The sequence below is a fragment of the Sylvia atricapilla genome, chromosome 17 (assembly GCF_009819655.1).
Source record: "Sylvia atricapilla isolate bSylAtr1 chromosome 17, bSylAtr1.pri, whole genome shotgun sequence".
NCBI classification, from domain to species: domain Eukaryota; kingdom Metazoa; phylum Chordata; class Aves; order Passeriformes; family Sylviidae; genus Sylvia; species Sylvia atricapilla.
In genome coordinates, this window is record NC_089156.1 from 5417514 (window position 1) to 5443263 (window position 25750).

General features: G+C 40.3%; 1 protein-coding gene across 2 annotated transcripts in view; it reads right to left on the reverse strand.

The window, feature by feature from the left end:
- DGCR2 (DiGeorge syndrome critical region gene 2) overlaps positions 1-25750 on the reverse strand; it is a 42689-nt gene that overhangs the window by 12748 nt on the left and 4191 nt on the right. The window contains exons 2-5 of one of the 2 annotated variants that reach the window (XM_066331366.1): positions 9443-9565; positions 1691-1733; positions 1608-1618; positions 266-476 (exon numbers count right to left, since the gene is read on the reverse strand). In XM_066331366.1, coding sequence (XP_066187463.1) covers positions 266-476; positions 1608-1618; positions 1691-1733; positions 9443-9565 — 388 coding nt within the window. Of the gene's footprint in view, positions 1-265; positions 477-1607; positions 1734-9442; positions 9566-25750 lie in introns of both variants that reach the window. The other variant, XM_066331365.1, reaches the window with a different exon arrangement.

Sequence of the window (25750 nt, forward strand, 5' to 3'; positions counted from 1 at the left end):
CAGTTCAAGAATACATTGTACATTGCTAAGACAACCTGAAGATAAGAAGACTCTGCTGATAAAAAGACTCTGCTGAATTGAATTATCTGTTAATATTAATTAAAACATACACTGCAGATGGGGCACTGCCAAACAGCCAACCAGCACCTTCACACTAGCTTCTTCACCTGATGTCAATTTTATCATGAGATTTTCTCCACAAACTGAACCATCAGTATCTGTACCACACTCTCTGTAAGATGAGAGTCCTTTTCTTCCTGCTCACCTTCGTTGGTCCTTCCTGACAAATGTTTTTTCTTCCAAGTCCCACTCCTGTGCCAGGATGAACCTCAGCTCCTGGTCTGCAGTGAAGGTGGCGAGGGATCCGTTCACCCGCTGACATGTCTGCACAGCGTCCCAGTAGTTCTCCCCATTTAAATACACCCTGTAACAGCTGGCTGTGCCCTCATAGTGGTGCCATCCTGTTGGGCACTTTCCTAGGAAACATGAAGAATAGAAGGGAAACCATTCCCCCCAAATTAGGATCTTTAAGATAATGCATCTTAATCAATAAGCATAACAGCGTGCACACTTCACCTCTGCAGGAGGACGTGTACACACCACAGATCCCTGAAGATGTACTTTACTACAGTTTCTGATAAATGTTTTAAAAAAGATGAAGCTTCTAGTAAAGTTCCATCACACTGTCACAGCCTTTAAAATCTTTAATTAAGACTAACCATCTACTGTGGAAGATATTTCCCTGCACATCTTTATAAAACAAATAAATTTGATCAATCCAAGCAAAAACAAGCCACACAAAAACCCCAGAGGTGGCCATTTTAATGACTGTGTCTTTCTATTAGGTGATTAACAATACATGCAACTTGCTGTGAAGTTTTCAAGCTACTCTTACAGTCTCAATAGAATTCACATAATCCTGCTCCCAGAATCAATCATTAAAGACAATAGGAGTTCCGGAGAAACTCTTGGTTGCTTTGGTAAAAACCTCACTGTAAAGCAGATTTTTAGGAAGCAAGAAGGCAATGGATGGTGTGAAATGCTGTCTCTGCTTTCTCTCAATTAACTCAACTGAGGGATCCTGAAATAAAGCCTTGAGGCATTTGTGGATGAAACAGGCCCATGGGCTTTTGACTGACATTCTTGGAGGTGATGGGTTACTAGTAGAGAGAATCACAGCACAGGAGGATGACATTTAAAATAGATGTGAAGTATGATTTTAGCATCTGCACTATGCATTTTGCATTACCTAAGAAACTTTAAATTCAGAAACTGTTTTCTGTTCATCGCAATTCACAGTTCTGTTCTCAAGCCTCTTTATTCTGTTTTCTGTAACTGCAATGAGTTGTAACAGAAAATTGCAACTCTGGTTTCACAAAAAGAGGATTAACAGGGACGTGGCATTCGATGCATGTACTGGTCTGCTATATAAACCATGCAGGACAGATATAAAAGAAATGCACAAATACTTGAAATAGCATTGCATGTCAAAGTTTGATCAAAAAGCTATGAAAGAGAAAAGACTATTACCTTTTCATTTAAAAATAGCCTAAACTTCTAAATTAATTAGCAGAAGGATGGCCCAGATTTCCCAGTCTGCAACTTACTGCTAAAGCGGACAGGCTGTGCCACGTTGACGGTGTGGAAGCGGGTGGTCTCTCCTCCTCTCCCTCGACTGTGCCTCGAGTCCACATTCTCCTTCCCATGGTAAGTTCTCTGGTCCCCTGTCAAGCCTGGGGACCAGGAGGAACAGTTAGTACTAGTGAAAGATGCAAGCAAAGGTAGATTTCATTTTATTAAACTTTCTCCGGGTTTTAATTCAAGACGTATGTGATTCATGACTCAGGTAAGCAAGGATGGCAGGTCCCTGCAATAACAGCTTGGCCATTTTACTCAGCAGGTAACTGAAATACCTTCAATTGAAAAGAACCAACAAGCCATTACATGAGTTGTGCAGGGTAAACTATCTTGGCAGATTCTCACCAGCCTGCAATTGCACACAGGGCTTGCTGCTCATCATTTCAACTGCTGCAGCAAATGCATCATCCTCGGCGCATTGTATCTGTTCCTGTTCACAGAACTACCCACTCTCCAGCTGCTTTGTTCCTTAGCTGTGTGTTCAAGGACAGAAGACAACTTCTCCAATACATTTTCCAACACATGCTCAGAGATGTAGGATGTAATTAAAGGAGGAGACCTATCTTCAGCCAGAAGAACGAGGCTTTTTAATCCGCTCTCAAGCTTCTAAAGGAAAAGTTAGTGGATGACTTCTGAAATAAAGCCCCACATTCCCTCATCTCAGTGTCAGGGTTAACAGGTGTACATGACAACCGGATTCAGTAACTCAGGAAGAACACAGTGTAAGATATTACTCAAGAAAAGGGACTGGAAGGCCCCATGTGACTACCAGGAATAAATAAGGAACACGCAGTTCAGGTGGAGACACTGCAGGGTGGGCCATAGCCAGGAAAACTAGCAGGTTCCTAAGCAGGAAGGCTGGCACAGTGGTGGAGAGAAACGTTAGAGAAAGATGGAGACAGGCACCAAGAAAGATTCATATGGAAACAAGGGATTAACCTAAAAAAGTGAAAAATTAAAAGCCCGAGAATATAAGCATTATAAATATCTGCTTGTATGTCATTTAATACTACCAAATGTTATTGAAGGTAATAGGGTTTAACCAGCACAGAGCTATGCAGACATTCATTTCTATATAAAAAAATCTGCTTATTTTCCTTTAAAGCTGATTAGCTCCATTTAGCCTCGCTAAACCAAACAAACTAAGTCATGATCCCAAATAAAGAAAAGCTACACAGTCCTCTTCAACAGGTTTAACTACATCTGTTTGAAATAAATATGAAACCATGTCAATAAAACTTTCTCTTTTCACACTATCTTTGGAAAGCAAGAGGTCCACAGCAATTCCATGGTAATTTAAACCCCAGTCGCAGGCTGTTCAGTGAATTACCTGGGGGAAAAACCTCCACAAGACCCAACATCAAACAGTGCGCTCCTTGGAACAAATGTAGGCACTGATGAGCAAAAAAAAAAATCCCTAGCTGGAGCCCAGGAACAGCAGAGTCATTTTGCATTCATCTGGCTCTAGCATACTGAGTTTGCCCCGGGTTAATGGGATAAGCAAGGGCTATTTAATTATCACGTTATCCTAGGAATTACATGTCTACAGAGATCACCCATTAAGGAATGGCTGTGCATAATACACACGCATGGCCTTAGAGGAATAAAGCAGCAATTCTACTGTTCAGTATTAGAATATGCTATCTATCACAAGCAAGAAGTCAGTGCCAAGAAATTCAGACAGTGTACATTTCAAAGGAAACAAAATGGTAAAATAATTTGACAGTGAAGATTACTGATTTTTTTATTACTTTAAAGGCTAATCTATTTTTAGTTTTAGAATCTTGTTTTAATCCTAACGGTTCAGTAGAACTATTTACACTATGATTTTCAGAGTGATACTAAGACACAAAAAGCAAATCTTCAGTTATAGCAGGACTTTAACACTAACTAATGTAGAATGCTTTATCAAATTCTACTGAGCTCAGCATGGGGAGCTCTATTTTCCCATGGCATTAAATGGTAACAGCTAAACCCAAAGAACCAGTCAGAACCAAACACATGAAGAATCAGCTCCCTTTCAGAAGTGAGAGCAGATGCAGCACCATATGGCTGACCCTCCGCAGCTAAACACAACGCCCACGAGGACTTAACAATTTATCTCCCCAGGAATAAAACAAAAGTTCACAGGTTTGAACATGCAAGGTTAAGGAAGGGTTACACAGGCTAACATCCCAAATCAACAGAATTTATGCCAGATGCTTTGAAAAATAGCTACACAGATCTCAGGGAGAAAGAATTCCATCAGTCCGCACCCAGGAACAGGAACTCGCTCCTTCCTCAGCATCTGCCCTTGTCAGCAGATTCACTGCTGAAACCAGGACTGAGGTGGCACAAAACAGCCACCACAAGTCACTTCTTCAAGCCCAACACTGTCAGCTGCTTAATAAACTGGTGCTTCTCAAATATTAAATTGCTTCTATTTGACCTGAATATCTGTCTCCTAAGAAAAGCAACGATTGCAACTTTTTCCAGGGCAATAAAGAGATGCTAACAAGCCTCTAAGTCACTTGACTGCCATGAAAAGCTGCTGCAGATTCTGGTGGCAAAGGTGTAATTGGACTGGTTTTCTATTTTACTTTTACAATACTCTGTGGAAGAATTTTCCATGTACTTTGCTGTTCCTACGTCCTTTTTACAAATAATTTTATCTTTAAAAATACAGTGCCCTGGACTCATCTTTAGATAACAATTCAAAAGATCAGAACCCAGCCATGTTTGAGTGTTACACAAAGAAAAGGCCATCATTTTCAATGTTTACATGCACACTTCATATCCTGAAAACAATGAAATTTTGGAAGATCAGTTATTTTCCAAGATCTTTATTCTTCTAAATACTACAACCACAAGCAGTAAGAGCCACAGTGGTATTTTTACTAGCCAAGACAGACACAGATCTGTTTCTCTGACTTTATATAATTAGTCCAGAAATGTCATTTGCTGGCTAGCTGGTGCAGAAAATGAAAAAATGGGTTGAAGGAAAAACTGGTGGGGCACTATTTTTTTCACCCTTTGAATATTAGTGTGGTGAACCCTCAATCTGTTTCCCAATGGATCGAGTCACAATTAGTATTCACCCAGCTTCTTCCAATTTACAGTTGCTATCTAATTCACTCCAGCACAATTATAGTCTAAGTATAGGGTTATACATCAAGAGAAAGTTGTCCAACAGTGGTGATTCTGTGGCTATTTTCATTTGTTTAAAACTTGAAGCTACCAATTCAGAATGGAACTTTGCCATGCTGATGGCATCTTTTACCTTTTGGAAAACTTCTCTGTCAAAGATGTCAAGTCACTCAAGTAAAACCCTTCATAAGGATGGATGTACTTTGTCAAATGATGTCAAAATTAAACTGCTTGTGAAGCAACCACGTCTTGCCATGTCTTATTAGTTCCAAGATTTGAGTTGCTCCTAATTAAACACACAGATTCTCTAAATTTACATAAAAACTGCCTTGTCCCCTAAGCTTCAGATTTTCTGTCCGGCATATTACCTACTGAAAGCTTAGAAAGCTTCTAATTCCATCTGGTAATTTAAGAGTTGAGAGAACTTCAAGATTAAGTCCAGTTTCGTGCCTCAGTGTTTGGAAATACAGTTCAGAAGCTCCTAGAGAGGAGTGATTCTTCTCAGATCAAGCAGCTCCACGCTGTGTGTTATCAACTCTACTGTGCTAGGACATCAATGCCAGGCAAGAACAGCATCCTGTTGGGCTGAGTGCAGTTTAAGGTAATGGACTGGCAGAAAACAGCTTATGATTAAAACACCACAAGGTAGGGTAAAAAAATAGAGTTCAGCAAGAGCTCAGGAAAGGTGTGGAAATGCTCAGAGGTTTTTATCATTAATACCTAGCTTTTAAAAAGGAGATGTACTAAAATGGGCATAAATGTCAAGAGTCACTTCAACCATACAAAATATCCTTGGTGAAACAAAACACAAAGTTGTTTTTGATCACTTCAAAACATGTTGCTGCAGCTGCTGCTTCATCAGAAGGGAAAGATGTAAAACTGATAGGGATAGGATTTATGAAGGGCACTAGAATTTAAGACATCTGTTTTCATTCAGAGGCAACAGAAAAAAAACATCATCAAGCCTGCAGTTTGGGAAACAGCCAGAGTTATGCTAAATGCTGCTCTGCTTGGCCTCCTGAAAATGAGTTAGACCAGAAGGCCTGCAAAGAAGGTAGGATATCTGCAGAAGCTGATCTGATATTCTGGTAGAAGCAAAGCTGGAAATCCAATAAGCAGTAAAAGGTAAACTGCAGATCCCTTCCCTCTTACAGGTTTAAATACAGAACTTTTATAAAGGTGAAAAAGTTTCATTTCTACTTTGATTGCTTGTGTAGAAACATGAAAGAAAGTGATCAGAAACAATAAATTCCCACATGTAAAAGTCCTTGTTTAAGATACTAATGCCTTTTTCTACCATTTCATAGAAAACATCACTTTGGGATAAACTATATTTAGATCAATTACTGTTGACATGGAAGAGTCCACAAATTTCTTGAAGCTTCACTGCTTATGCAGAAGCGAGTCACAGGCACATGCTACATAATAAACCCTCCCAGCAATTTTTAGTATTGCTCACAAGAGCAAGCAGCCACTGGTTTTATTCTATCAGAGAGATGAATTGAGGGTAGTCACTGCTGCAGATTCCACTGACACATGGGTGCCTAGTGGGAAGGGCAGGGGGAACAGCACTTTGCATATGAGAAATTTGGGACTGAAAGGAATTCCATGTTTTAACGGAAAATGGTCATTGTGATAAGAGACAGTAAGAATAAAAAAGCTTTAATGACAATCTTCAGAGAAATATATCAAAAAATAGGCATCTCATGTACTTATTCAGATTGTCAATGAATTAAATGTCTTAATTGTGTTCTGAAAAAATTGCCAGAAGAAATTCAAACAAAAAGTTTTACAATTTGGAATGTTTTTTCTACTTCAGCCAATACATGATTACCAAACTAATTTATTAATTATGGATCCTCTTTTTTTAATAGGACCTTTGTTACTAACACAAATGAAATTAGACCTAAAAAAGGTGAACCGACAGCGGCAAACAACTTTCAATGGCTTTGTAATAAACCTTTTGAAACACCAACATGACTAAGTAGCCATTGAAATACACTTTTAACACCACCACAAAACCATAATTCACTGCCATTGACCCTTCCTAGTTGCTCATGTTGGAGTGTCCCATTAGTGTGGCTCAAAGGCTGAAGATTAACAAGCTTCCCAACTAGATTCAGGGCCCTTTCTTGCATGCTTTCTTTTCATGCTTCAGAGAGTTTCCATGCCTTTTAATTTAAAGATATTGTAATTCTCCAAGTTTCACAAGTCCAGGTGGCTTCACTAAGTAGCTCTTTTAGTGTTCAGCCTGCCTTTATTGAAGGGAAGAACTTTTTAATTAAAGTATTTACATTAAGCTGAATCATCACACAACTGCTCATCTAATCCAAAGGTATTTTCTAAATTTAAAGCTGCATCATTTCTTGTTAATTCAGTGGCCAAAGAAGAAAGTTGCCACTCCTGAGTATGACTCTGTTACTATTATTAGTAGCATTAGCTCCCCAATCAGTGTCCCAAGACAGTCTCCTGTGACTCGTCACGTATGTACCACTTCCCTCAACACAGGCACGCTGTGCTCTTCCAAAGTGATTCTGTCCTCAGGTTTACTTTCACTGGTGCTACTTCTCTTTATGCTCCAGCACAGCAACCCCATGCACACCAACCTCTCCTTATTCTTGACAGCTCTGAATAACACCTGCCCTTCAACACCCTTTGCAGGTCAGGATGTAATCCCACCAAGTTTTTTGTTACAAGCAGAATAGTTTTCACATCCTACACCAGTAGTTCTTGTTCCTCTGGTTTGCTGGCTGCACTCCTCGGTTACTGTGCAAATATCTCAGTTCTTTCACAAACACCACACCTGCTTTCTGACTGTTTTACTGAGCACAGCCTTTTCACCAATTACTTATCTAATTACTTCTCTCATCAAGTGGAATACTTTCCTTCTCTCTGCTGTCCAACATTTTCCCCTCTGGTATCTACAGATGTTATTCTTCTCCTCCTGCACACAGACATAGTGGTGAATCAAGTCTCTCCCACATTTCATTTGTTAAACCTTCAAGTTCTTCTCATCATGTCAGGCTGGACAATCCAGCGAAACCTGCACCCCAAACACAACACCAGAACCTGTGTATTGAGAAATGTAACTCCCATAAAATCCTCCTCCTATCCATACACCAAACATTCTTTGGAACTCCAGTCCTTAGCTAACACCATCCTGGTGAATACTCCAGGCAACAACTGAAGTTGCTGACTAATACATCAGGAGCAGTAGAAGATAAAAATAGTTTTCTACTAATGTGGAAGTTCAAATGTTCCCACAAGCAAAGTCTTCAGAGCTTTTTGAGTAAATCCAAACGACTCTGCCTTCCCTTAGCCACTGAATTCCATTATATTCCAGAATTTTATTAGGTCCATAGCATTTTCACATTTGGCCCAAGTTAGCTAAAAAGGAAGAACAACAGCACAGCTATAAAAGCAATTTTCTTTAGGACATCCACCTTCTAAAGAATATCCTTAAAAAGAATATCAATGGCACAGCTTAATTTTCAGTGTCAAAAGAAACTACCGAATGTTTTTCCCCTCTGCTGCACATTCACACACACAGACTAACAAAAAGTTTTCTTACAAGAGCACTGACGTTCTTTTAATTATTTTTCCGTAGTACACACTAGGGAGATGGCTAACTCCAGCACAGTTTCAAAGTTTGAGTGTTAGAGAAATAAATCTAATTCCTTTAGCTAATATGAATATTAAAAGAGTTTGTTGCTATAAAAGATCAATGTTACAATTTTGTAGCACCTCTAAAATAGCTGAGAACTCAGAATGATGACAGACTGAAGGCTGTTACGGCAATGCCACAGAGTTCATGTGATTCTCTGCCAAGAAAATTAAGTAGTTCACTGGCAAAGAACTTCTTAAAACAGTTTCTGAACGTAATTTAGTCATGCTGTAAAGAAAAAACGTTTTGAATTGTGCCACAGTTGAATTTATGCTTTCAAATACCTGTTTCATTGTTCTTAACAGAAAAAAAATTACAGGCCACTTTGCTTTTAAGACACACAGAAAGACCTGCACTAGCCTGTTTTTCAAGAAAAACTAAACAACTGAAAATGTTCAAAATTGTGATTGCACAGTCACAATGTCTCTTTGCTTATTTTTAAGCACAGCTCAGTATCCAGCAGCATTAGCAGAGACCCACTGCTGGTGACAGGCTCCTCAAGGCATATGGTCATAGAAGCTTATGAAGTGCAAATACACCAGCTTGTCTGGCAGAACAAAGTTCTCCACTTAAGCACAAGAAGCATAATCAGAACAGGGAGCAATAAAACAAGCTCTCTACCCCAAGTCCAGCAACGTCACCCAGCACTGTCTGAGTGATATACAACCAAATCAGTAATTCTAAATTTAACCACAGGCTTATGTGTCATTTCAGTTTAATTGCAATATTTTCTCCTTGTCAGGACAGTCTCTTTTTAGACCACAAACTCTCCTCACCTTCAGGATACTTGCTCTAACCGTAAGAATGGAAAGATAATTCAGACAAGCAAAAAACTGTTTGTGGCATTAGCTGCTCAAAATGAAGAGAAACCAACTCAACCTTTGTTAATAACAGCTACAGTTCTACCAAACAATCACCAATTTCAAATAAAACCAACCAAACAACCTGAAAGAGTCATAGTACTGCTGCAAAGTAAGCCAGCACAGGGCTGGGCACTCTCTTCGATTCACTTGCCTGGACAGTCAACCTCATCGCTCTCGTCCTCGCAGGTGGGCCATCCATCACACTGCCAGTTGGAAGGGATGCACTGAATGGTACCACTCCGACACGCAAACTGCCCCGGGGTGCAGCGGAGCTCTGGCAAAGAAGAAAATAAAAAACAAAAAAAAAAATTGTGCTTTGTTTGAAATGTTATTTCTTCTTGCAAATTTATACGTATATTAATCATCTGTGGTGTAATGGAGCACTGAAGCGTAACGGTAAAAAAAAAAAATCTCTGGTTAATTCGGCCGGTTAAAAACTCCTTCGGATCACTTCATGTCCTAAACAGCATGTTTGTGGTTTTAACAGACAGAAGGGTATGGGAAATAATTCTCTCAAGACATCCACAGTAAAATCTTCCTGATAAAGACAGCCTGTGAGCAGCTATTACCACAGCATTACCCATTTACTTCTTGTGGGGCACTGAGGAGGGCTTGCTCAATTTTCTCTGAGCTGAAGTTCAACAAAAATATGTTTCGATAGTTAAGTGCTACATTATGCAACAGCCTCAGTCAGAATCCTATTTCCATTCTAATCACTGTGTATGCCAGAACCCACTAGACTCGCACAAATGTCCAGTCTGATTTACAGACATTTCACAGACCTACTTGCAAAACAGTATCTATATCTATGAACCTGTTTTCACTTTCTAGTTTCAGCTCTTTTGTAGAATTTCTCTATGTGAACATATCCTTTACTAGAAACTGTCACTATCTGCAAACATGTAGCTCCTGTTTCGGTGAGTTCACTGCCTACTTGCTATCATTGCACTGTCACACCTAATTAGCATTATAAAAAGTACAGCTTTTTTAAAACCTTTTTTTTTTTTTCACTTCTATCTATCAAATGCCAGAACCTAATAACTCAGCTTCATTTTATGTCCCTCAAAACATTTTGCAGGGAAGAAAAAGGTCTGTCTAAAAAAGTGAACAATTCTAAGCTTGTTCACAGCCGGTCTGCCAGTGCCAACACCATCCACAGGTTCACTTTTGCACTTGACCATCACTGTCCATCTTTCTTCTTGACAGTGGCTGTCAATTTTCCAACTATTTTTGAGCAATTTAGCACATTTTCCTCTCAGTGAGCTCCACTAATCCCAGGTAATTTATGTCTAAAGAATGAGCACTTTTTTAAACAAGAAAAAAGATGTTTATATCTAAAACACACTGATTTTGAACGGATCCAGTAGGTAACTGTCTTGCAGAAGGAAATCACTAAAAGAGAATTTAAAATACAGGTATGCATTCTCTCATCCACAGCTTAAAATGTAAGAACAGACTGTAATTGCTGTTGTTACTTCTTGAAACACATGTCTAAGCTAAATCAAGACAGAGGTCACTTTTAAGTGTTCAAACAACATGACTGGGCATAATAACCCCAGTCATCAGGCACTCTCAATAAAAGCTGTACACGTACACCTAGCAATTGGTATAACATATTGATAACAGGCTTCTAATTCCACGTTAGACTAAAATCCAGTCCTACTACTGGTTCCTCTATAAAGCACAGACCTGCTCTTCTAGAAAAATAAAAGCAGGCACATCCTCTTAGCAACCACCTACTCAGAGCAAACATTCAGGTCACAAGATGCTAAGAACTCACACGGACCTGCCAGACTATTGACGGCAACAACAGACCTGACAGCACTCGAGTGTTCTCACCCATTTAGAGCTTTACTGAGCCCAAACAGCTAACAGAGAATGAGCACAGGGGAAACGGGAAAAAAAAGATGCAGTTCCAAGTCATAATGACTTCTCTCTCAGAATAAAATAGGAAGTCATTCATTTAGCCTGGAGTGAAAAGGGCATAAAACAGTTGGGGGAGTGTGGGGAGGAAGGGTAAGAAATGGAGGAAAAGCTTCTCTTGCCCAATACAGCAAGAGAGAAAATTTTAAATCTATCTTTAAGCTAAATAATTTCAAATCTAATCTCTATGAGTTAATTAAATCTCCTTCTAACTTAGAGGAAAAAACCCAACAACACACAAGCCACCAAATCAATCAAATACAAAACCTCAAGCTGAAATAAAGGCATTCAGATTTCAAGCCCACAGAAAAGCAGCATTTGGTAAATCATTGCAGCTTCTTTCCCCACTTCTGCACAAGGTCAGGACACAGTGGGAGGTTCCTTAGAAAGTCTTGCTACTACAGTTTCAGAATTTACACCGGGGCCTGTGGTAGATCTTTTAACACATCAAAGACTATTCACAGCCCAGCTCCTGCTTTCCACTGCATCCACCTGTAGTTATGACAAAATTCAATACTTGAAAATAAACTTGATTTTTTTCTTTTACTGCTTGATCTCAGTGGAATTCACACGCACAGGCTGTGAACAGTTATTCTGCAGCCTTCTGGCTTCACAGGCAGCATCCACCAGGAATGCCAACCTGCACATGAGAAAAACAGTCACGAATACTTTGGCCTGTCTGCAATTTCATACATGCTATTACTATTTTATGTACAATTACATAGGACTGGCTCAGCTAAAAGGATGACTCCATCTCAGTATTATGGGCATTAAAAAAATGCCAGCTACATGTTGTAATGTCATTACTTCCTGTGCATTAGAGACACTCCTCTCTGAAGAATGTGGATACATGGTAGAGTACAAAACATTTCTATTAAAACACCTTTCAGACCAGCTGTACCATTGTTCCCAGTGGAGATCATGCTGTCAGATGCACTAATTATTTCAGACTAAGGAACATGAACAGCTACGCAATTCGGCTGCGGAGGGGGGAAATGTGACACAAAGAAATACTGTGAAATTAAAATCTCTGTCAATAAGCCCTACTGAGCCATCCCAACCCAGAGCCATCAGCAGTAGGATACAGACATAAAAACAGATGGAGGTCTATACAAAGCTGTAAGATACTTAGCTGAGGAAAGGAAATATTTGGGAGAGGCAAGGAATCACAAGGCATGTGCTGGTCTCCAGAACTCTGTGAAATATTTCCTATCAGTAGCCTAATTTTAAGTTAAAACAGCTGATAAATGAAAACATCTCAAGCCCATCTCTACCACAGAAAAGGCAAGTCACGCTGCCAGCAGCAGGACAAGAGTTAGGAAGATGTATGAGCAGTACCAAACAGTACAATATTATGTGACCATCCATCTTTCCTGGAATGCAAGTAATCACTTAACACACGGTCAGACTTTGTACTTTCCAGCAGTGTGGTAAACAAAAACTGTTTCTTCACCCATATATTTTCAGTTCTTTTGAAGAATAGTAAAGGCTTCAAAAAGATCAGTCCATTTCTGTCCTTAAAGCCAGATATCTCTCACAGTTCTCAGCTGTTGATGGTAACTCACAGCAAGAAAGGAAGAAGACAGTACCTTAAACTATCACCTCCTCACAGCACTAAAGCCATACTTTCCACCAGCTGTTAAATGCAGAAACATTCCATATTTTCAAAATCATTAGTAAATACATAATGGCACAAGTTCAGCTAAGAGCAAGCAGCTGTTGGAGCAGAAGCACAACACAACATTAAGCCAAGGGCATCAACAATTGCCTCAAAGTGACAATGTGGAAATGTAACCTCCCCCAGTGTTCACGTACAATGTGACGAGTGACATCAGCAGTATTATGATTCACAAGCGTGATTCTAACATAAAAGGCTTCTTTTTGTTTTAAATGCAGCCTTTGCTATGCTACAGGATGAAATTCAGTACACTGAAATCTTATTGCAGAGCAATTAAATTCATCTGGCATTTTCTGGTAAGAAAGGAGACAACAAAAACACTGAAAACAGCAACAATTGTAGTTTTTGCACTATACAGAGTATAAACTTGCAAAACATCACGAAATTCAGGCAGTGTGAGAACACGAAAACACTTGAGGCAGTGAGGTGTCATGATAGTGAAATGGAGAGATTATCTCAAAGCACTTCTACAACATTAACCCTCAACAATCTCACCAACCAGTGCATCCTCCTGCCATGGTTACAATGAAGTACAGAAAAATTCGAGAGTTTACCAAAGGCTACAGACAAGATGAACCTGTAGGAAGTCAGCTGTCCTGACTGCTGGCTCTATGCTTTTCACCAGCACACCTGTACCTGAACAAATGTCTGTCAGAAATATTAAGAAATAACAGTGTATATGTTCCCTGGTAATATTTCACCTGTTTCTCTGCTATAAATTGGGTACAGAAAACAAGACGCTCCTTAACTTGATACAAAAAGAGCAGAAAAAATGAAATCAGATTCAGACCATCAATCCTACAAGCTAAATATAGAACCCAAGATAAAACCTACTGTCAAGTGAAGGCCAAAAGGAAAAACAATACCAACTTGCTGGGACATGTTATTAGATAATACAACCTGGCCACAAGTCACTCATCTGAAAGAAGTCTTACCAAGGCTAGTTGTGGACCTGTAATTTGAAATTTAAAAGAAAACTTACAAAACAGCTGGAAATTTACTTCATCAAACCAGCAATGACAAGATTATAAATCAATTTAGACAGTGCCATACAAACAAGAGGCCTTCATCTGCATTAGCTGTCACATATTTTTCTAAGTTAGCCAGCAGCAAAACCAACAAGATTTTTGACTAACAGGAAAACTGAGGTTTCATATAGGAAAAATCTAATCTTTCAAGGTGGTTGCTTACATGCTCACAGAGAGCTTTTGTTCTGAAGATTTTGCCCACTGCATGTTGAATGCCAGCTGTTTCACAGAACTCATCGTGTATTTCAACACAGGGGTCAACTAGCTTTTTGAATTTTCTTTACAGCAGGATAATTTCCTGATTTTCTGCTAAGTACACCAAAAAAAAACCCCATTTACTAGAAGCATTATCCACAGGAAGGACTTCATGATAGATGAATAAAACACACACGCACACCTGCTCCCTCTAATTTCCAGCCAGCTTCATGTGTTTCACAAAACAAACATTTTGGCCACTATAAAATGATCCAGGAAGCCCTTTCAGGTTTAACAATCTCATATACTCCCTCTGTGTAATTGAGAACATTTTCCTCCTGGAGCCCAAGTGCTAAGAAGCTGCAGTGCATCCTTCCTGCAGCAGATGTAACTGGTCAATGAGCTGCCCTGAGCATTACACTACCTGAAACCTGTATTTTCTGCATCATTTTTCAAGACTTTTGAGGCTCATTTGGACTAAGACACCTCCTGCTCACATCTAAACTGCAACTAATTTTTTATTAATTTTCCCCCTTTTTTATGCAAGACATAAGAGATGAATGGTTATTCAAAACAATTGTTTTATTTGAAAGAAAGGCAGGGAGGATCCATATGCAGTATGTGAAACTACTTCTTCAACACAGTACATCACATCCTAGAGCTTCCAATACCAGAGCAAGGCTGTAACAGACACATGAGACAAAGTGTTGATTCAAAACAAGTTCACCTTGCTGGTTCAGTTTCCTAAATGAATGTGATCAGTTGGCTTTGAAACAGCAAGCTTTAGATCAAATTAGCTACTGTCTGCCCACATTAAGTCAGATCAGGTCTGGTTAGTCCCCTTGCAACCAGAAAGATTGCATGCTCCAGCTAATTCAGCAGGAATACAGCTGTACAAATCCTGTATGCATTAATGTGGAATTGGGGCATCATAATAGTTGTCTGCCACCAAAGACAGAACATCTACTCACGTGTCTACCATTTTAAATATTTGTTCTAATAGAAACATTTAAAAAGTTGGGACCTTCACCCCCACAGCATAAGAAAAGCCTCAGGTGAGGACCAGGGTGGCAGCTCTGGGGCACAAAAGGCTGGTACAGGTCACACACTCTGGGGTGAGAGAAGGAGCAGGGCTGGAAAGAGCTCGTGGCAATGGGCAAAAGCCAGCAGCTGTACACACTTCCTGCAAAGATAAGCTGCTGGGTAAATGAGAAAACTTCGATACTCTCTTAGCAGGATTATCTATACTCCTTCAATTGAAAACAGAGTTACAAAAGAAATTCAGCTGGAAGAAATGTTACATCCAATAAAAATGACACAGGCTCTGTTTTGGGCACATGTAATAAGCATCTACTCTAAAGCATTAAGTGAACACATTAAAGTTCTCCAAATCTAAATCTCAACCTTATATTTTCAAGACACTGAAGATTAATTGTGGAAAAAGGAGCACTAGATCCTAAGCAGAAATGTATCCCTGGCAAACAGAACATTCCCCTCCCCTATGTCCCTAGCTTTAACATATAAACAAACCTCCAGCAGCACAAAAACCTTGATATCACAGCAATTCACAAATTCAGAGAATTAGAGGCTGAAACTAAAGCCTTCTAAATATACCTCTTGATTCAACTGCTTTGATACAGAAATTAAACTTAGCGACTACAGTCACTGATAACAAAAATTTGGGCTCTTCTGGCTGCAAATACTGAAATTTTCTTCGTTAAAGGATTCACCAGCTAATACAGTCTGATACATCAAGATAGTCTTTTAGTAGCTAAGGCTACAGATGTGCTAGATGTTAATGTTTACACAGCAAATATAAATTTGAATCTATTTCAGATTTTAATACAAAGAAATGTCATTTTTTTATTTGCTACACTAATTGTTCTTGTCTGCTGAGCTTCATTTGTATGGAAATTGAGATTTGATTAAATGTACACCCAGCATTTAATGTTATTTCAATTATAAGCTATTACTGTGAAATTAATGTACTGGAAGAGAGAAGCTTGTACTGTACTTGAAGTACATGGTTTTGTTTTATACGCAAGCTTTTAATGACCAATGGCAGGTTTTTGTGTACATCAAACTTACTTTGCTTATTTTGATCACATTTCTCAAGGTTGGACATGGTAGATCCTCTGGCATCATTTTTATTTACAGACCAAAGGAAAACAAAAGACAAAAATACTTCCTCCTTTCTCAGTGTAAGTCACTCATTGTCCCGGATTGGATGAACCAACCTGTGAAGGAATATTCTGTTCAGATTTCAGGAGGCAATTACAGTCATCAAAAGCTGATTAAGCATTAACAAAAACTAACTACAAGTGCTTAGACCAGTAACTCTTCTTATTCAGATTTTAACTTGTCCAACAGGTCTTTCTTATGTTTTATAATAGTCAACCTACATACTTAAGACCTGTACCTACATGTTGCACTATCCTTTCATATTTTAACACATTTAGGAACAAGTTTACTAAAATTGATTTTTTTTCTTAATTCACAGTTTCTATATAACCTAAGCCATGCTACACTGCATGAGTATGATCGGATCCCAGTCCCTGCCTGCAAGAAGCCAACTCCCCAAGTCCTTCACTCCTGGGGATTCTGCTGAACACCAGTGCTCACCAAATGCCTGCAAACAAGCACCAGAAACAAAAACAACAGAAGGAACACCACACCCACCACCATCAAACAAACACACACAGCTCTATATCTAATATTTATGCTCAAGAGGAAGCATAACACAATCAATATTGCTCTAGACTGCTATTTACTGCAGTAACATAAACTTTCAAATACTCTCAATACTTCCGACACAACAATATCACGATGGTTATCATAATGTAGTCCTCAGCTGATACATGAAAAAAACTGTCCTTAAGGTAATCCTCCGTACTTAAAAAGCAGTTTCCCTAACTTGGATGTCTCCCAAGTGCACAGGTGAAGCTCACTGGAGCAGGTACAGTGTATCTCTCACAAAATTCCTGAAAATCTGCCAGCCTGTAAGCAGCAGGGCAGTCCTGCCCCGCCTCTGCTCGCAGGGGCCAACACCAGTTACTGAACACTTCTCAGGGACAGAGGAGCTCACGACCAACTGCACTGGAGCATGTTCTGGACTCAGTCTTCAAACAGGTTTTCTTGGTTTTAACCTGTCTTTGAGGTACCCCCAAGCCCATAGAAGGGGCTCTGCTCTCAGGGGAGAGAAGCCATACGTAAATGGTATTTCCCTCAGCTCCAGTTCTCAGAGAAGTTTTCACTGACCATTCATTTCCCAGCAGGTCTTTGTGTCTCTTGGTGGATCTGACATCCATTACGTATTTCTGAGTTTATCATTATACCACCCACTGCTGCATTCAGTGTAGCAGAATAAATAAATACACACAGTACTTTACAACTAAGTCACAGTAGGAGGAAAGCAGACTATAACACCACCTTCTTCCACAGAAGAAAACTATTTGTGAGGCTCATGTGTCACCATCAGTTATCCATTTTATGGATAGTTTATTATTAAAGTTTCTCAATAAAACTGGTTCCATTTACTGTCCTTCAAATTCAATGCCTATAGAATAATTAAAAATCTTCAGAAGAAATAAAAGCTAGAGAAAAACAGAGGATTCCATTTTCATGTCCAGTTCCACAGGAGATAAAATGTTTGGCCATTCACCCGTGACACTGAAAACATGCTTAGAAAGTACCCTTAGATCACGTAGCTTTGGTTCACCATGGCCAAGCATGTGCAGGAGAGGATGAAAGCACAACAGCACCTACTAACACAGTCGAGGGGGAGGGAAAAAGCCACACAATATGCTCATAGCCAGAACACAGCTTACATCTGTTCTCAAATCTAATTCCAGCTCCTGAAAATTAGAGATTCTGAAGTTATAATCCCATTAAATAAGAATGTATCAGTTCCAAAAATAAATAAACAATACATGTTAGAGGCATTGGCATTTTCTGCATGACCTCAGCATGCTGTTTCATGAAGTAATTAAAACTGTGACAGCATTCCAGCTGAAAACTGTAAATCCTTAATGTATAACACTCATCAACATTCAGTATTACTCAGTGTTCTGTCACAGTAAGTTATGCTAGATCACCTCAACATCCATCAAGAGATTTTACAGCACAGTAAGGAATGGCAGCAGTCTCCTTCCCCTCACTCTCTCATATTTGTTCTCCAGGTACCCACTCCCCAGAGCTGGGAGACAGGGACAGGGAACAGAATGAAACCCCCATAATCCATGGGGAGATGTTCAGTGACCTGCTGTGGCCACTCAGACACACACAAGTCTAGGGCTGGACAGGATCCACCCAAGGACACTGAGGGAGCTGGTGGAAGCGCTCACTGAGCCACTTTCTCTAATTTACCAGCACTCCTGGCTAACTCGGTCCCAGCTGACTGGAAATCAGCAAGTATGACAGCCAGCAGCTACAAGAAGGGTCATAAGGTGGATCTGGGGAACTTCAGGCTGGTCAGTCTGAGCTCAGTGCCAGGGAAGGTTATGGAGCAGATCATCCTTCACGAACGGCACGCACAGGACAAGCAGGTGATCGGGCCCAGCCAGCGTGGGTTTATGAAAGGCAGGTCCTGCTTGACTAACCTGATCTCCTCCTAGGACAAGGTGACCCACTTAGTGGTCCAGGGAAAGGCTGTGGATGTCATTCACCTGGTAGATTTTAGTATATCTTTGACACCACTTGCCACAGCATTCTCCTGGATAAACTGGCTGCTCATGGTTCAGAGGGTATCCTCCGCACTCGGTTAAAAACTTCCCAGATAGCAGAGCCCAGGAGAGACATTACCACCTTCTACAACTATCTGGAGTCAGGTGGTAGCAAGGTAGGGATCAGCCTCTTCTCCCAAGTAACAAGCAACAAGAGAAATTTGCCTTAAATTACATCAAAGGAGGTTTAGATTGGACATTAGGAAAAATTTCTTCACCAAAAGGGCTGTCAAGCCTTGGAAGAGGCTGCCCAGAGAAATGGAGTCACGATCTCTAGAGGTATGTAAAAGAGGTGTAGATGTGGCACTTTGGGACACATTTTACTGGTGGACTTGGCAATGCTGGGTTAATGCTTGGACTAGATAGTCTCAAAGGTCTGTTCCAACTGAAATGATCCTAAGATTCTATATTTATTATACCTACACCCTGCACGAGCTTGGAACTGACCCAGTTTTTCCTTGCTCACAAGTGTCATTCACTGCAATTCATTGTCTGCTCTTTGTCTGGAGGGCAAACTCAGGGCCAGGAAGGATGGAAAAGAGAAAGAGAAATAACTACAAAAAATAAAAAAGCAAAGGCAGGGAAGAGACACGGCATTCAGCCAAAGCAACAACATCAGAGCTTCTTGAATGGGAATCCTGGCTATAATTTTTTAAGACTTAGAAAATAAAGACTTCGAGCTTCACTTCAAAAGTGAAGCTGACTTATTCCTAAGACTGAAACAGAAAAAATGTATTTCCCTATTCGCGGGCACCACTAAAACCAAAGAGAAAACAAAACTTGCTACTTGGAACTAAGTGGAAAGAACACTGTGAATTAGGCAATGCAGCATTCCAGACTGAAAACCAGTTTATTTTCATCGTGAGAATACCAAGCTAAGCAACAGTCTTGCGCTTCTGCCCCCCCAAGAAACTGTTATATTATGATAATAAGTAAAGAGGCAAAAGGGAAAAGCAAAATACAGCACAGGCACAAAGAGCAGTCAGTATAAACAAAACCAAAGCCACTGGTACTTGAGAAACCTCTAACACGGCTCAAAATTAAAGCCTACTGCTCCTCCATACTAACAACCTTGCTCAGGACTTCGAGTGTTCTGTACAGCCTTAGGCAGGATTTCAGTGTTTTAGTACAACAGTGACTTAAAGTGACTTAAACCTCTGCAGCACCGAATTTTTAACCCTTTCCCTAAAGAAATCTAGTGAGTGAAAGTGTCAATCACACCTCACAAAATCACTAAAGAATTTCGAGCAAACTTGAGAGAAGCCAAGAGCAGGAACAGACAGTGTATGTCTTTCCAGAGCTTCCACAAGGGAAGGAAATTATTCTTGAGCTTCAGAGGGCAGGAGACCCCCACGTGGCTTGCACTGTTCAGCAGGTGCCAGCCCACCAGGACACCTGGGTGTCACACTGTCCCCACCGGGGGTGGTTTCCCAGCTGGCAGCGGAGGGAAGCGGTGAGCTGGGGTAACTGAACCTTTGCAGGGACCCTGCAGGACACCCAGCTTTTCCATGCCAGAGCACATATTGTGGATAGGCAGAGGGACACAGGAAAGATATGGCCTTATTAAATCAGTGTCAGGCAAGGGTACCACAGCAGAGGAGGTACAGGGACACACACAGGCCCACTGGAATCCAGGTTTCATTAAACCCCACCGCTTATGAAACATGCTCACAGGAAACAGTGCAAAGTAAACAGCACTATTCCTCAGACAGAATTTAAATACAGCCACACACACACCATACTAATTCTGCCAAGAAACAAAGTAACAGAGAGAAAGTCCATTAAGAACAACATCAGCCACGATATACTCATCAAGTCAGTCAGAATGTGTCCAGAAAAGGGCACCATCCACAACAGTGCTTTCTCCCTACACTCCATATCCCAGGGCAGGGCAGATAGATTATCCCACACCACAAATCCTTCAACGACCTGGGTACCACAGCTCAAAGTACTTCTATATCTGAAGTTATTACCTGGTAGCTGCCCACCCAGAACTAGTCCCCAAAAAATCTAGGCACACAAGATGGTTCCTCTCCTCTCCCCGTATTCTCAAGGTTAGTACATCCTACCAAGTCAGTTTGGATCAGTATTTGTTCATACACAAAACAGTTTAACTAAGAATCCGCAGAGGAAGAGGCTGTATTCCCTTTGACCAAATAAACTGTAGGTGTACAAAAAAACCAAAAACCCCAAACAAATAAACAAAACCAACACAAACCCCAAGCCCACAAAAAAACCCCAACCACACAACTAAAAGCTAACAAATACTCTACAGAAACTCATTTTCCTCAGAGGAAAAAATTCAAATCCAAAATTTTACATGAACTGAATTAGTATTTTCTTTAGATCACGTTTCAACAAGAAGAGAACCCAGATGAAACATGATAACAGCAATTCAAGAACTGTCAGAGCAATCAAGGCTAATTTGTAGCCACCATTAAATTGAAAGTAGGAATTGCCAGATTTCAGCAGTATGACTTAGCAAGCCCATTTACTTTCAGCAAGACAACACATGTTCCTTCTTTGCAGGAAAACAAAAAAGTTCCTATCTCATCTTTTTTTTTTTTTTAGTTCACGATTCAGCAGTATTTAAGCATATAAACTTTCAGCACATGAGCAATCCTAGCAAATCTAATGAAAATATAAAATTTAAAGCTAAGTATGTACTTTAAAAACTTTGCTGAACTAAAATATGAGGAATTGCAGTAGTCTTTAAAGCAAATACGTGACAAAGTTCTACCTATGAAATCAGGTGTTTTTTAACTATGCCACTCTCCAAAAACTAACATCATTTTTTAATTTTAAAACCAAATAAACATGGAAAAAGTTCTCTTCAGGGCCCTACGAAGGTTCATCTTAAACAAGAATCTACCAATTCAGAGAGACAAGAAAGCTGGGCCTGAGCACTACTCAAATGCAGGTCACACCAAAAAAAGCTTTTGCTCCTGTTTCAATTTTGTTCTTCACATCTTGTACAAGACTCGATGAGCAAGCACCTCGAACACTTAAGAGCGTAAATTCAACACACAGAAATATAATGACCTCAAATACAGAAACCCAGTTTTTACCCTTTGCACAGGAGCTGGTGCAGTGCCTGCTGTGGACTGGAGCAAAGGCTGGTGCTTTGAATAGCATTCCCCTGCTCCACTGAGGCTGAACACGGCAGGAATGTGGCCAGTGTCAGCCACAGCTACATCAGTCCAGTCTGGATGAGATCCTGTGCTTCCCTCTTCCCCAGCAAAACAAACACCTGAGCAGAAACTCCTCATATTGAGCTCCCAATGTTAATAGTCCTACCAGAAGTCAGCAAATATGGATCCAACCCAACTGCAAAAAGCCATGTAACCCTCTGAGCGTAGTTTTCTCATCTCCCACACCTTCTAACAACTCAACTACTGCCAGCACTCTTCAACACCTATTATGCCAGTACTATGCCACAAAACCTGATCTTTGCCATTTTAACATTCATAGAAAAACTACATTCAATTCCATCGCTGCTCAGAAAGACAAAGATGGGCCCTACAGCATTCCTGAATCATTTCCTCCAACCTGCTTACTGCCAGAATTGAGGTGGCACGATGCTTCTGCTTAAGTCTCTGATCCCCCTCTTGCAAGATTCCCAGTATTTCATGAAGATTTTCCCAGATCTCATTAACAGACTACTCTTACATCACTGATTTTAAACAGTGAAGAGTAATTTAAGTGTATCCAATAATTCCACAAATTCAAAAGAGAGAAAACACAAATGCAGTTTTGACCTTCCCTATATTAAAGCAAGCTGCAGTAAGTTTTAGAGGTTTAACATATACAGGGGAAAATGCCACTTGTACACAAACTCAAACCCAGCAGGTGTTAGAAGCAGGATTATTTGTTTTCTTTCAAAGTGTATAAAAGAGGATAAGTTACTTTTAAGCCCCAAAAAATCTTTTTATTTACATTGCTAAAGAAATATTAACACAGAGCAAACATAGAAATACTAAGGGACAACATTAACTCAGTTTTGCAGCCAGCCCAGAACACTCAGCAGCGTTCTACTAGAAATGGCACTTAATCCCATTTTTCTACTCACTCTGACTTTCAAATAATTCTACTGGGCCTCCCAAGTAACTGGTCCTATAGTGGGAAAGGTATGAGGAAGCACAACAGAGGTCATGTATGAAAGAGAAGGCAACACAAACAAGACAAATGGGTAACACAAACCAAAATATGACAAAGAAAAATCAGTTAAAGGACAAAAGAGCAGAGCATATTCAAAGAGCAGTCACCTAAAGCTACTTCTATATTCCCACCTCCTGAGCTGGCTGATAATTCTCAAGCACAATAATCAATAAACAGAACAGAAGCTAAATATAATGTTAGACCAAGCAATTTTAATTTTATTTAAGTAGGAAGTTGGATGTTATTTAGTTTAGCTATAGGTAATGAAGTAACTACCAATTGACATTACTTTTAAAACTGTATTACTAAATTATCTGAATGGCAGGTAAACACTACTAATAACTTTCTTAGGAGTTCCATATAGCACATACCATTAAAACGCTGTTCATGAAACCCAGAATTAGAAGGCTGACCCTTTAAAACAAAGAAAAAAAATTAAAGTTTCACAGGAAACCACAAGATGCCAGAGGATTTCACAGTTCAGGGAATATGGATTAAAGGTTAATCCCAAACTCATGTTTTAAGCAACTAAGTTGCTCAAGTCCTGCTACAGCAAATCAATGACTTCACCAAGTGATCCATGATTCCTCCTGGACTGAGGGTCCTCTAAAAAACCACCGTGGAACTGCAGTGAGAACACATGAGCCTGCCATGCAAGGACCCAGCATGAAACAAAAACCCTCCCAGAGAGTGGAAAGCCAGGAAGGATTGGGCTCTGACACACACCCACCACACTCAGTGCCACAGAAAAACTGACACCTGAACTGTCCTGGAAAACTGTGAATCTGTTCTTTAAAACTGCAGCTTATGAGGGACCCGGGCATTAGACTGCATTTATACAAATAATAAGCTATAACTGCACAACAAACAGACTGGCAACTAGAGTTACAGAAAGAATCTGGTGTTTGGGGTCTGTTACAGGAAATCATTAACAATGTGCCTGACAAACACCTTCAGGAGTTGTCTGGGTTTGCCAGGTTTTCTTTGGGGACAGGAAGATGGACGATCCAGTCTCTTATACTCCTTCTAGCCATAACTTTCTATCAGCCTACACAGAATAAAAGATTAGCAAAAGGCTCTTCCCATCACAGGTTAACCCTTCAGATCACCCAGGCAAAGATCTGCATTGCCTCTCATTAGCTGTGCTCTGTTGCCTTTTTATCTAAGCTGTTCCTTGTCCAGGCTATCACTGCAAGAACACGATGCACATGTCCACTTCAAAATACAAAACAACCCTGACCACACACATTAATCCCTGAAGGGCAGGAGCTGTGATTCCACCCAGTTCCTTCTCGGTTCTGCTCCAGACAGAACTTTCAGGTATCAAAAGCTCCATTTAGGGTACATAGGTCTGCACTGCACAATGGGAAGTTCTGCTAATCACAGAAGTTGTTATTCATATGCACCTCACAGAATCAAACAAGAAGTTATAAAAGTTGCAAGAAATCACCGCGTAAAAACCCAGAGACCCAGGCACTACTCAAAGATGGACCACAGAGATAGCCACCATGCTTGCATTACAATTCAACATCAACACCAGCCCTAACAAAGGTAATGCCAGGGGACAGAATGATTCATTGAAGTCTTGACTGGTTTTCTGACATTCACATGGGGATTTTCTATCTTTCATACTTAGTATCTAAAATTCCTCTCTCTTCAGTCCAGCTGTGCCTTTCCCCTCATGTACCAAGAAAGAAGCACAACTGGCCTCCTCCTGCTGCAGAGAGAAGCAATGCTCTATTCTCCATCACTTCTGTTCTGGACCAACCTTCCCCTGCCCCCAAACCAACTGTAGGGACACAGAAGTGGCGTGTGCAAACCCCCAAAGTGCCCCCCTGGTTTATTACTTCTCAGAGCCAAAGCAATGCAAACAGCCCTGCCTACTGACTCCTTTTTTCTCCTTTTACTTAGTAGCCACAGCTAGCAGCAAATCTACTTGCACCTCAAAAATTTTGCTTTATAATTAACATCAGGAATTACCAGTCTTAAAGTATCAGACCTGCTAATAAGATCTGATGCCTTCTGCTTTGTCTCTCTGCTACACTGAGACCAGCCACAAAAAAGCTTTTTCACATCCATCAGCCTCGCTTTGCAGCTGTACAAACAGCAAATAGCAGAGCAAGGAACATCAGGATGAGAACTCAATAACAGGTAACAGTAGGAAGAAAAATAAAACTTAAAACCAATAGATTAAGAAGCAAAGGGATGAGGAGGAAAAACACCAGAGTGGAAGACAGGCCAAGCCCTACTTTCAGCAAAATTAACTGAGGAGGTGTGATAAAAACCCTTCTACCCCTCACTCCTAGAACCTTCCACTTGGGAATTCACCTAAATACACAGACAGGAACTGCAGCTATCAGTGACACGAACCTGAATAAATATCATTCACCAACAGCTCTCACTAAGGTGGAGACAGTGAACAAAGAACAAAATAAGGGTTGGTATTTGCCTACCAACAAAGTCTCCCCAGAGCAGAGGAACACCGGCCAGAGCAAATTTTATGACCGATATATTTGGGTCTCCATTTGAATTCATCCATACACTTCAACTGGACAAAACCAGACCCATCCAGTCACAGCACACCAGTGGATCACCTTGAAACTATGCTGATCATGGGTTTGCTTAGACCTCTACTCTGGTGAGTTCTGCCTTGCTCATAAGACCATAACCTCTTGACTGAATGATAAGAAAGAGTTAGCAATTGGAACACGCTTGTCAGTTGTTTTGTGTCAAAACACCAAGAGCCCACCTGTAAG